Here is a 12,950-nt window from a genome sequence, read left to right as displayed (position 1 = left end):
GCGCGACGGAATCAACACCAGCCGCCTCTTATTTGCCTATCTCTACGACCTATCGTCCGAATCAAAGAAATCAAGTTCTACGAGACAGTATGACACATGGCCTTATGTACTCCGTACGGAGTACAGGAATGTATAGGGATTTTCTTGGAACCATGTGTCCTTCGGCCGAGGCATCTTTTCCTGAATCCTTAGCTACCCCTTGGCCACGCCACAAGATCTTATGCACCTGGAGAGAGTCGAGACCCATATCAACTCCAAAAAATGGACACAAGAACAATGGATGCCCAACCAAAGCGAAAGCAATTAATTGTCATCACAGTATATTGACACAGTAAAAACATATCTCTAGGTAGCGATCATCTCTACCATTTCTTATCCAGGAGGCGATCCGTCATAGCTTCACCCCCGCTAAAGGGGGATCTGGCTCTCACAGTCCGACCGGTGACCCCGGCTCTACCATTTCCACTCTGGCCCTTGTTAGCAGATCCTAGCTCGTGGCTTCTAGTGACGCCATCTGGGGCATTGGGCGAAAATGCGGTCGGGAAATCCGGGCCCAACCTGGCCCATTGCGGAGATCTAGGTCTTTATCGAAGGAGATCCGGCCGAAGATGGCAATGTGCGGATAGTGATTTCCCGGTGCATGCCTCTTTCAGACATGAAGGTTCAATATATAGAGCTTCAATATATAGACTTGGAAAGCTGAAAGATGGGTTGTTTTCGGCCCATCGACGGGGATGTCGGGTGCTGCGGTGTTGGAGAACCCGGTTCATGGGAGCTTGGCGCGAAGGATGATACTGTTTGATACAGATCAACGCCCTTTCTGGTCTTGACTCTGTCAGATATGCCAGACTGTTATAAAACACGTCACTTCCCGAGCGTTTCCATGGCTCGAGTATCGCGATCCTTCTGTACGCTGTAGTGTTGAGCCTGGTTTGGCCCGAGGTGGAAGTGGGAATATGGCCAATGCGTTCGATAAAAGACCTCACGGGCCACCCGGTAGACATTGCTGACAACTGGAAGGTTCGGGATGCTCTGGACTAAGATTCCAATCATGACTAGACGCCTTGCAGCGCGTAATCTGGGCATTTACCAGGAAGTCTTAGAGAGAGCCCCCTTTATTCGCTGTTTAATTCGAAATCCAGGACGATGGATGAGTAGAGGATCAGGGGAAGGAAGTAATATTATCATCGACGCCAATGCGATCTGGCTAGCCAATAAGAGGCGGATGATGGCCGATGAGATCTGTACCCAAGGCTAAGGTGTTCCAGGTACTGGGGAAATGTAATTCTAAGCGTATTTTTAGTGGAAAAACATAAACCGGACGTCCTTCCTAGATCGATATAGTCCCCACAGTCAAACCCATGGTTTAGCAGATCTCAGAATGATTGGCCTGATCGGATAGACCCGTCGTGATGGATCCGATTCAAAAATTGCTACATGGAGTACCTTGTACCTAATATGTACGCTTGACGATCGTTTGATTAGTTTAATAGAAGTGACTTAGGGCCCTTCTTTTTCTATGGATGTTCCAGAACCCTACTAGTTTCTTCTAACCTCACCTTTTTCTTCCTTTCTTTCTTTGCTTCTAACCCTTTGATTCTGCTTCTACAATCTCATACTCTACTTATACCATCCTTTTCTCTTCCTCCACTAGAGACTTGGAACTTCACATGTATGTTTACGAAATCGTGGACTTCATAATACCCCCAATGGGTATTCTCATCTTCACTTTCCCAACCCTCTGAACATCCTAGATGGCTCCCTAATAGATGTCTATCAATAAGCCTCAATCTCGTGGACTCGGGTCCTTCAGGGATCTCTTCCGCTCTTCATCCCCGCCCTCCCCGACCTCACCATCACGACGTCGAGTACCTCTCCTCGTCCGCCGAGGTAGGGAAATTTTTTCCAAGTAACCACTCCCTCCCCCCTTGCCTTCATCCCACCTGCCCCTCCAGTTCCCTCAAATGGGGGCCGCGATTCGACCCCACTGGAATCCCAGTAACCGGGAAAAGAGGCGCAGCCCCGAAAGCATGCACCGGAAAAGAAAAGAAAAGAATGAACATGAACTAAAGAAGCTTTACAAAAACCTTAGCAAACAAGTAGATCCTCCAAGACTACACCCAAACTCAACCTCAACCTCAACCTCCCCTTCATCCTCACCTCCCCACCCCATGAACCCCCATCCACAATTCGACCCGGCCACCATGATCGGTCTAGCCGGTGCCTCACCAGGAAGACCAAACGACAACTTCGACATCTTCGAATGGTACCCCCGCTACCAAAGCTGCCAACGCTACTTCCTAGACCACGCCCAACACAGCGTCCCCGTCCAAGCCCTCTCTGCGTTCCTAAACATCCGCCTCCCATTCCAACGCCAACCACACCCAGTCTACAACTCAACCTCACCATCCTCATCCTCCTCCGCCAACCACGTCCCCCAACCCGACACCCAACCACCAGGTCCCCCCTCCATCTCCCTGATCCCCTACATCCGCCGCCTAGTCGCAACAGGCATGGACTTCCCCGGCGTTCTACACGGCTTCTTTGGCGACGACTGGGGCAATGGCGTAGGCCCTATGCACGAACAAGAGCGCCGCAACTATCTCTTCGCCGCGAAAAGTGGTGGCTGGGCCTCGGTGAAAAAGGACTACGACATGCCACCGCTGGAAACTATCCCTTTCCTCCGTCCGTTGCAGGGTCCCCTCGACGCCGAGATCGAGGCTGCCGAGCGCAGCTGGAGTGAATGGCTTGCTATGGAGGACTGGATGGTTGGGCCCCGGGCGCCGGATATCCTGCACGATTCGTCCTCGCAGAATTCGCGTCCAAGGAGTGCGCGCGGATGAATGAAAATAAGGTTTTCAAGTTTTTCTTTGTCGGGCAGCTGGCTCTTGACTTGCCGATTTTCGCCTTCTACCTTGGACATTGTCGGTTTGGGTTTTTCTTTTCTCATCTAGCGGTCATTGGTTCATTTTTGTTTCATTCTATATTACTTTGCAGTTACTCGCATTCATCGGAATTCTCCAAATGGGAAGGTGTGTCCTATACATCAAGGGTGTTGATCATCTGCAAATAATCAAAAGCCGCAATCTGGAGCGATTTGTTCTATAACTAGGGCGTTTTTTACGGTGTTTGTTCAGCCATCCGATACCGCGGAAAGGTCATCGGAAGGAAACTGGCTACTTAGCAGCAACAAACGGCAATGAGCCGTACCTCTCCGTCTTTTCAGAGGTTGATCAATTCAAAAAATTACAACTGAAACAGAACTAGATCGGATGTCCATTCACCCGTTAGGGAGTCCACTTGGGAATCCACCAAGATCTCAACAGAAAAAATCTTAAAAATATCAATCCCCGTACCAAACTGTACCGTGCCGTTGCCGTACGTTGCCCGGGTTGATCGGCGAACCACAGTCTCCAATAGGTACTCGCAACCCCACTGGTTTGTGCTTCCAAGGTTCTTCCGCTGTGGATTCTTAGATCCAATCGATTACCCCACTGCCTGTTCCTTGGATGCCTCACCCCTTGGTTTTTCTGGCGTATCTACGAAAGAGTACATAACATACACCGATGATACACGTACAACAGCTATGCTTAGTGCTTGGAATGTATTCGAAATTGACTCGAAAGGAGTACTGTACTATTACACAGTATGTTCAAGGCTCATGATAGTGGGGATGGCCAGCCAACAGACACAAAGATAAAAATGAATCTTCCCAAATCCAATGGAAGCGCAATCTGTAACTCTGTTATGGCCGCGTCTCTTGGCTGGATAAGATCCTGCATAACTACCGGCCGAAGGATCTATGGCGTAGCTGAGACCGGGGACGCTAACTCATTCTTCCAAGCTTCTAGGCCTGAGCTAACTTTAGTTAAGTAGACTTTTGACTTGGCATCTATCAGAAGGAAATTCTCCGAGATCGTCGATTCATACATGTCGTATTGGTCTTACGATCGGCACTTGCGAGGCTCTGGTGGGGTCTGTTTTAGTGGAAGCGGACTTTTGAATCCTTAGTCCCCCGTGGCTGTTTCGGTGTTTCTCCGGTTGTACGGAGTGGTGTAGATCAACTACTGTGTAGGAAATGTGTAACTAAATACTCCTTACGTAGTTGCGCACAGAGAGAAAGAGAGTTAATACGCAGACTGCAGTACAAGCTATAAAGGACACAGGACTAGTCTAGTTCTGGCATATCGGCCGTGATCCCGCACAATCTGACGATCAAACTTTGGAAAAGATTTCCTGAAACGCGTCTCCAGAGGAGTGTGCGTGTCGCGTTTTAGCGGTGGGGAGGTGTAAATCGATGGACTCTGACTTTGCGGTATGCATATTTCGGTTAAAATATTCCTACGTCCTACCTACTTGTAGAGCGTTCGCTGGTCTTATATCGAGACCAGTTGGGGGGAACGCCCCTGATTGGGTCGCCTCCAGCATTGAATAGGGATCCCGGCATAGTTCCTCTTGAAGTAACGTTTCAGGGCTTCTTCACACTCTAGACACAATGTTCTCCGGGCTCAAGGTCACGCCTGCCTCTTGACTAAGTGGGCCAGCCTCGGCGCCAACGGCGTTCGAATGCCGGATCGTGCTCCATTGGATCCATTCAATGGCTGTTCGTTATTAGCTCAAGTCTGGTTCGGAAAATGAAGGGTTGCCCTAAGGTGAACGAGGCAGTGGGGTCACAGGCTCGACGGCCGATTAACCTGCTGTGACGTACCACAGAAAATGTTGACCGTTAACAACTGAGTTGGCATGATGTTCAGTTGCCTACCTTGGAAGTATGTCGGCCTCTTCGTAGGTTAATTTCGTATCTGCGAAAGGAACCCGGGTGATTCCAACAGCAGACCTGCTCACTTCCGTGTCGGCAGTACTGGAGTGGAGAGCCAGCTAGACATGTTATGTCTTGGCTGATGCCTGCAGACCGTATTCTACTAAGAGTTTAGCCGGCCAATGATGTGATCACCCCTCGACCGAAGCAGGACAAAATACATATTGCAACGTTACAAATGGAAAAGTGTTCATCGCGGCCAGAAGCGAGTCTTTGAGAAGTTGTCAAATGTCATTAGGGTATAAGACCGGATATAAGCCAAGATTAGATCCCAAAATTTTGTTCAGAAACACCGTCGCTGAAACGCTGCAGAAGAACAAGAAAATAACAGTAGGAAAGACAGCGTCATGGGTTTCAACATGCGCATGACAAAAGACTGTCCCAGGTTCCAAATGAGAAGACAAAAGGGTATCTATAGTGATAGGAAGTGTCGGAAGTGTCATCAGGTGTAGACGGTACAAGCGAGAAGGTAGGAAGGGAAGTGTAGAGACGCCAGTGAAACGGCCAGTAGACATCTGTCATGAAATGTCGTCGCCCCTAGCAGAAGACCTGTGCTTCGAGCCAGAATTACGAGGCGAGATTGAGTTAATCCGCGAGCTTTCAGTTGAGCTCGATTTAGCCGCCGAAAGAACGGCATTGTCAAGCGAGTTCTGGTGGATCTCCTCTGGCAACTGAAGGTCGGGTAAATGGTCTGGACTTGAGACGAGATCGCGCGGACGCGAAAGGACACCGCCAAGAGATGGGTTATCCTTTTCACGATGCATGGGGTTGACAGGAGCGCGACTTCGGCGACGATGTCGGCGGAGGTATTCGTTCGGGACAGGGTCGACTTGCTTTTTGACCGCAGGCACAAAATTGAGGTAGATAGGGAAGATGGCGCCGGCACAGAAGAGGGCGACGAGAACACAGAAGGAGTACGAGTCGCCGTGTGCGAGGTATGCGGCGTACTTCGCGAATGGGAAGAAGGTACCGCCGCTGATTGCCATTGTCATGAAAACGGCGGCTGATTTTGTATGCCGGCCTGTGCCGCGCAGCGAGATGGCGAAGATGATGCTGAATGCACCACTCTCGAAGAGGTAGACCAACATCACCATGACGATGGCTGATGTGCCGGTCGTTTTCATACACAATATGGCGAAAACGATCATGCCGATGTAGCTGACCATCAGGATCCAACGCGGTTTGAGGAACCACTGCGCAAAGGCGGCGAGGAAGCGACCGACGGCGAAAACACTGTGCCCGATAGTCAGGAAATCGAACGCACCAAGTGATGAATCTGGGCGGGTGGCCTCGATAAAACGGGTAATCGACGATGAGAGGACTTCCTGTCCAGCGACGTAGAAGAATTGAGACCAGATTCCGAGGCCGAGAGTAAGCCAAACGACCGGAATACCGATGACTTTGGTCATGTTGTCTTCTCGGCGTCGGTTTGCCAGCTCTTGTAGATCTTCATCCGAGGCTTCGGGGATTGGCAGATAGTAGAACGCCACTGCCAACAGTACGTCGAATAGAGCGATGCCAAGGTAAGTCCATTGCACGTCAACCAAAGAGGCGACGCTCCGGACATCCTTGAAAAGAACTCTTTTGGCCAAGACCGGCGACAAGACACTTCCGACCGCCTGCACACCTTGTGAAATATTAAGTCTGATCTCAGAGTTCTCGAGGGGCCCACATAGAGCAATAAAGGGATTTGCTGCAGTCTCCAAGACAGCGAGACCGAAGCCAACGATAACGTTCGACACAATAAACGCAGTTGTCGATGTCAAAACGGCAGAGGGCCAGAATATAAGGGTTCCACAGGCGTAGATGCATAGGCCCGTTATGAACGTGGCCTTGAATCCCCAGATTTTCAGAACAGGCCGGCCAACCAGCAAAGGGCCGAGGAGATAGCCGCCGAAGTATGCACCGTGAAGGCCCAGGGAATGCCATGTATCGAGGTGTACGATACTTTGGAACTGCGAGTTCAAAATATCCAGCAGTCCATATGCGAAGCCCCACAGAAAAAACAGCAAAGTCGTCATTGCGATCGGCGCAATCGACTCTCTGTTGTTCAGTTTGACCATACTCGCAGGTTTCTTCATATTAACAAAATCGAAGAACGTGATGTCGGGCGGATAAGACGTGCTAGTATGAGTTCCTCCCTCTGTATCGAGGGGCCCCGTTGGCGGATGACCCAAAAACTCCAATATATCCATGGTCTCTGAGTCCCGGGAGACATGTCGGCCAGCGGACACGCTGCCCACGTGGTTTTGTAGACCTTTGTCTCCTTCATTCCCAGACGGAGATGGTGTGGGAGGCTCTAGCGACCCCGGGGATGCGGCCGGCGATGGCACTGCCACCCCAGGATCCACAGCAGAAAATCCTTGAGGCGAAGTAGTTGATGTACCACTACCGTCTCTGATCAATTTTGGGACAAGTCGTGTGACAAGAGGTTTGAGACTTGGGACACAACCGCAGATTATCGATAGGTTGACTTCGACGACCGACCACATGAAAGAGAGCGACGCATACCCTGAGACATCCCCGCTATTAGCTCGATTGACACGTTAATTTATTGGGAAAATGGGAAGTCGTACAACTAAAATCAAGCGCTCCGGCATTTTGAATATGAATCGATTTGACTTCCAGCGAACGAGATATCGCGGCCCGCTGAAGAAAGGCAATTCGAACCACGTCGACCACAGCCACGAAGAAACCGAAAGAAAACGTGATCACCAGGATGATCTTCTGCTTGCAGGGAAGGCGCATTTTCGTTAAAAGCGGCATTGGAAGCAAGAGAATGACTATATCGGTAATGATATTCACCGGAGACGAGGAGAGGTACAAGGTGACAATGTCGGTGCAATTCGCATGACGCGAGTCAGCGTGGAACGCTGCTCCGATAGGACTGCATTGAAAAACATTGACCAAGGTCAACGCAAGGCCTGCTGCATTCACAACGAACAGAGTGACGTAATTCGCATATCGAAAGACCTTCTGGTTGCGTGTCAACGTTAGGTAAAAGACAAGAATCGAGGTCTTGACGGCCATCAAGGCTGGATTCTGAATGGTTGTCAGCATACTATTATTTTCTTTTTCTCCCCAAGGAGCGGCGACTGACGTAAAGGACCGTGAAGGCATAATTGGCCTTATTCAAGGCGCCCTCATCTTCAGGCCTAATGTCACTCGAATGGAGGCCAAGACCTTTCTGGACAGCAAAGAACAATGAGAAGGAAAAGCCGAAATTAGTGACCTGCGACCGATTAGCCTCCGAGCTTGAACCAGAGCTCCCCCATCATGTGCCCGGTGCGCGGATCCAATCGACTCCATTGTCGCTACATCCCCGGGAACATGCAGGGATCAAACCGAGGGATCCTACCCATGCGACCAACATCAACCAGTCGTGTAACCCGATTCTTCTGACCACGAATATTCGCGAAATGAAGCGAAGAGCAACAAAGATACTGGCGAGGGTGAAAAAGGTGACCGAAACACCTAGTGTAGCTCGTTGACGACCCTCCATCTTGGCGGATTTCACCAAGACTGCCCCAGCGGACAGTCTTCTCGTTTGTTGACGACCCAAATGTAGCGCGAAGTAAGAAAGGTTTGTCTTCGGTTTCTAGCGTACGATCGCGGTAGGCGGGCTGAAATGACGCGTGTGGGGAGGCATCATTATCCGAGACGTTTCCGGGGATTCCGAATGTGCGTAGTTGACCACGACAAGATGGAAAGAAGAGTAATCGATACCAGTAGGAATTGAAGAAGATAAAAAAGTAAAAGGAGTTGGAAAAAAAAAGCAGGGAAGGAATCCTGAAGTCAAAAGATGCGTCAGATTTGTCGTGGGGAAGAAAAAAGGCCCGTTATTTACCCCGGGTTTAGCCTTTTTAGCCCGATCTCGACTCTCTCGAGTCTTCCTTCCTATCTCAGGGAATTAAATATTGCAGATACCAATAAGAGCCTAACTTACCATGGTACACTTCCACTTTATTATGCTAACCACGCTGCTTCCCGCCACCGCCCGCATAAACAGTCAATGGAGATCCCCACACCGCCGTTATACGCATGGAGTAGCTGGTTCACCCAATGGGCTTCCTGGTACGATCTCTACGCCACCACAAACCTGGGCAGTTCGATAAGACCAACCATTTCCTTCTAAGATGTGATCCATGGACATGTTCCTGTGATGGAGGGGATAGAGGCTGCGCTCTATCACCTGTGTGCGCATTCAACTGAAGGTCAGGGGGTCCTGCGATGTGGCGCCTATATAGGCAATTTATCAACCATAGTCCCTGCATGCGAATCCTGGCTTTGGGAGTTTGTGAGTTAATGTTAGGGGGACATCCGATCTTTAGGGGCCTTTGACTCGTATTCTCAGGTGTCTTTAAGGGCTTCGGTGGTTGAAGTACTCCGGAGTCCCGTCCCTGATGATGTATTTGCCAATTTTAGCGCGATATACGCGGGATGGGGGCCAGAAGATGCACTTCGCCTATGCTGTACATCACAAGCACCATGCAAGCGTCAACACGTCGAATCATCGTCGGAAATTGGGTTATGTCTTCTACCCCAGGTCAACACCTCCAGATGTACATAGTCCATTGGATGGACCGCCAATCGGTCCCCTGTGTCGAGTTGCGCCAACAATTATCCACCGTGGGATGCTGCAGGCACTGAGCTTGGCACGTCATTCGGGCGCATTAATCAAGATGATTGCTGTCAGTGGACGAACTTGGTAAAGCCATGCATACGGTTTACCTAACTATCTCCATGCAGCTTGTCATTTCTCATCCCTTAAACATCCCCGGACACCGTAGTAACCATTAATCTTACATACAAGCCTCCAATTTATGCGAACAAGCCAAGAGGCCCCAACGGCATGTGATCAACAACCCTCTGTGTTTCCGGGTTTCGCTCTATGATCAGCGACCGCGCACCGTTACAACTTTCAAGGAACTGCACATCTGCTAGTTTTCTTGGCCGCATTGCGGCTTTCTAGCGTGTAGTCCTGAACCCCCTCATGGCCTTTCGGATGCATCTATTTCCCGATGGTACCCGCTGACTCCGCTCTCTTATGCTGCCTGCCAAGTGGGTAAATGTTCCGACGACCACTCAAACGCGGCACGTTCGATGTGAATGCTACTCTACTGGAGATCACATGGGAGAAAACAATGTCGGAACTGAAGAAGATCTACCTTGCTAAATTGGTAGCTGCATGTTCTTAGTCAAACTACTCTAAGCGAGCTGTATGATTTTCCAGCTAACAGGAAAGGTACAGAAGGATCAAGCCCAGGTTGGCGGTATTTAAGATGGCCACTGCCCAAGGGCCACATCATTCTGGGAGAATACGGAGTTCACTGACTGTTCAACCTCGGGACGTTTTTCGTTCGCCCCAGCAGTCAGCCAGTTCATCGAGTCAAGTGTCGACAAGATGAGAATCAACACCTTGCTGCTCGCATGCGGGCTCTCTGCATCCTTCCAGGGGGTTCACGCAGAAGCTAACACCGAAAAGACCATCGCTACTATCTGGGATGACTTCAAGAACGCAGTGGATTGCGGTGGTTGTCAAGTATGCTTACGCCTTACAAGCCCATTACTTATTAGGCCCTCAATTAGCTGACTCCGAGGTCTACACTAGGCTCTCCTTGGTACACTCAAAGTTGCCTCGGGACTGGGTGAGAAGTTCTGGCTCGACGTATTTACCGGGCTGTGCACTATCACCGGGGTGGGTTGGCGACCCTGAGCTTCCAATTGGATTTCTTTAACAAGAAGTATACAGATCGAAGACCCAGATGTTTGTTCTGGAATCATCGCGGCAGAAGGACCTTCGCTATATGCCGCTTTGAAGACTATGCACTTGAACTCCGGCACCTCCAAAACGTTATGCGCTAGTTTGCTTGGTCTCTGTCCGTACCCTGAGGTCCGTCCCTACGACCTCACGTTCCCATCCCCCAAGCCAAAGACTGTAAGGCCGCCGCCTAGCGGTAAGTCACCGATCAAGGTCGTCCATTTCAGCGACACACATGTGGATCTCCTGTACGAGACCGGCTCCAATTACGAGTGCAACAAGCCTATCTGCTGCAGGGCCTATGAAGATAAAGATGCACCTGGAGTCACAGAGCATCCGTGTGGGCCATATGGAAATCCGCAGTGTGATCCTCCCGCAAGACTCCAGGAGAGCATGCACGCCGCTATCGCACAAATCAATCCGGAATTCTCCATCTACACCGGGGATGTGATATCCCACGATGTCTGGATGGTTGACCAGGCCAAGGTCCTGGAAGGGCTCAACGCTACGTACAGTGCAATTGACAGGGACATCGGAACCGTATATGCTTCCATCGGTAATCACGACACCGCGCCCCTCAATCTCTTCCCACCAACCAACGCCTCAAAAGATGATGACCCGGAGTGGGCGTATCAAGCACTCGCAGAAGATTGGTTCTCGCTCACGGGCGTTCCTTCCGTCCAAGACGCAGACCAATACGGCTCATACTCAGCCGTCCACCCCGGCAGCAACCTGCGCATCATTTCCTACAACAGCGTCTTCTACTACATCTACAACTTCCTCATGTACGGAGAACCGATAGAGCAAGACCCACGCGGGCAATTTGAATGGCTCATCCAGGAACTGCAAGCCGCCGAGGACGCGGGCCAGCGCGCATGGCTAATTGCACACATTCCCTCTGGCGTCCCAGATCACTTCCGCGACCACTCGCAATACTTTGACCAGATCGTCCAGCGCTACGAAGCTACCATCGCAGGGTTATTCTACGGCCACACGCACACAGACGAGTTCCAGATCGCATACTCAGACTACAACAACCGGGACTGGAACACCGCCACAGCAATGGGCTATATCGCTCCAGCAATGACCCCGACCGAAGGGTCAGCCTCGTTCCGCGTCTACGACATTGACCCAGTTACCTTCGGCGTGTTGGATTATACTCAGTACATCGCCAACATCAGCGACCCGTCCTACCAGGTCAAGCCTGAGTGGGTACCGTATTACTCCGCGAAAGCAGACTACGGATCCAAGATCTCTCCTCCGGTCACGGATCCTAAGGCCGAGATTACGCCTGCATTCTGGCACAATGTCACCGTTGCCATGGAGCGTGATCCGTCCGTTTTCCAGGATTTCTGGTCGAGACGCGTTCGTGGACACGAAGTCGAGGAATGTGACGGCGACTGTGCGAAAAGTGAAATATGTCAGCTTCGTGCTGCGAATGCGCAGTATAACTGTGTAAAGCCGAAGGCCTTCAACTTCAAGCGTGATGGAGAGGAGAGTGTTTTGGTCGAAAAAGATCCCCATGTTAACTGTGATCATGCTGGAATGGCGACTATTATCGCGAAGATGATGCATCGGGCTAAGATTGACCGGAAGAAGGAGATTGAAGCTCGGTAGACTGTGGGTGATATATTGCCAGTCGATCTATACTCTGCGTATATAGTAATTGGATACTAGACACTAGTTAGTTGGCTATATTAATGCTAAACTTGTCAAGTAGTACTACAGACTCCGGAGTACTACATGGGTTCTGTCTCATGTGATGCCTGAGGCAAACGTGTTTGACTGCCCCAGGCATCAAATACATATTACTGGTGAATGGTGATTCTAATCATTCTATGCGCCATAGCCCGCAACGAGTCTGACAGCGAAAGAAGATGTAACCCTCGTCAAGTGATATCTAAACTACGGCAGTGTGTGATAATGAGTCTGACTGTTTGATACAGGGAAACTGAGGTGGTAGTACCCTTATATATGGCTATAACCTCTTCTGGGCCATGGCCGAGGGCCACGCCTGTGAGATTTCTGCTCGTCGCAACGCCGGGCATGGAGAACGCCTCCAAGAACGCTGGTGAAATGATCAATAAGTACGTGCTATCTCTTATGTTGTTCCTTAAAGCAATTTGAACTAGCATTTTCCCAGGTTCCAGATCTCCTACAAACGTCAATGCCAGGCCACCAGTTAGTTACTGGAGAGCTGGTTGGGATTATGTATTGTCAGGTATATTAGAGGGTTCTCATTTTGGCACTTCTGGTGTTTGTGCTCCACCCTAGTCGGATCAATTCTCCTCCGAGGGCTGTCGGTACACAAACCCCTGAATTCCTTCATGTCTAGGGTTTCACTACTTCAGTCATTCATTCATTTTCATC

At 50.3% G+C, this 12,950-nt stretch overlaps 3 protein-coding genes across 3 annotated transcripts; 2 read left to right on the top strand and 1 right to left on the bottom strand.

Annotated features, from left to right (window-relative positions):
• Positions 1–2,171: 2,171 nt before the first annotated feature.
• On the top strand, positions 2,172–2,843 carry N7515_002806 (uncharacterized protein; the record flags this gene model as incomplete). Its single annotated transcript, XM_056663550.1, has 1 exon — positions 2,172–2,843. The coding sequence occupies one exon, from the start codon at positions 2,172–2,174 to the stop codon at positions 2,841–2,843; it is 672 nt and encodes a 223-aa protein (XP_056525663.1).
• A 2,494-nt stretch (positions 2,844–5,337) lies between these two features.
• On the bottom strand, positions 5,338–8,321 carry N7515_002805 (putative MFS monosaccharide transporter; the record flags this gene model as incomplete). Its single annotated transcript, XM_056663549.1, has 4 exons — positions 5,338–7,331; positions 7,396–7,861; positions 7,920–8,051; positions 8,178–8,321. 4 exons carry the CDS (start codon positions 8,319–8,321, stop codon positions 5,338–5,340), a joined length of 2,736 nt encoding a protein of 911 aa, XP_056525662.1.
• Positions 8,322–10,223: 1,902 nt separating this feature from the next.
• N7515_002804 (PPN1 endopolyphosphatase family protein) lies at positions 10,224–12,197 on the top strand (the record flags this gene model as incomplete). Its single annotated transcript, XM_056663548.1, has 3 exons — positions 10,224–10,361; positions 10,431–10,517; positions 10,572–12,197. 3 exons carry the CDS (start codon positions 10,224–10,226, stop codon positions 12,195–12,197), a joined length of 1,851 nt encoding a protein of 616 aa, XP_056525661.1.
• Positions 12,198–12,950: the final 753 nt, after the last annotated feature.

The sequence above is a fragment of the Penicillium bovifimosum genome, assembly GCF_028826915.1.
Source record: "Penicillium bovifimosum strain IBT 22155 chromosome Unknown utg000002l_segment0_segment0, whole genome shotgun sequence".
Taxonomy (NCBI): Eukaryota; Fungi; Ascomycota; class Eurotiomycetes; order Eurotiales; family Aspergillaceae; genus Penicillium; species Penicillium bovifimosum.
Note: the sequence above shows the minus strand (reverse complement) of the source record. Positions and strands in the feature narration are given on the sequence as shown.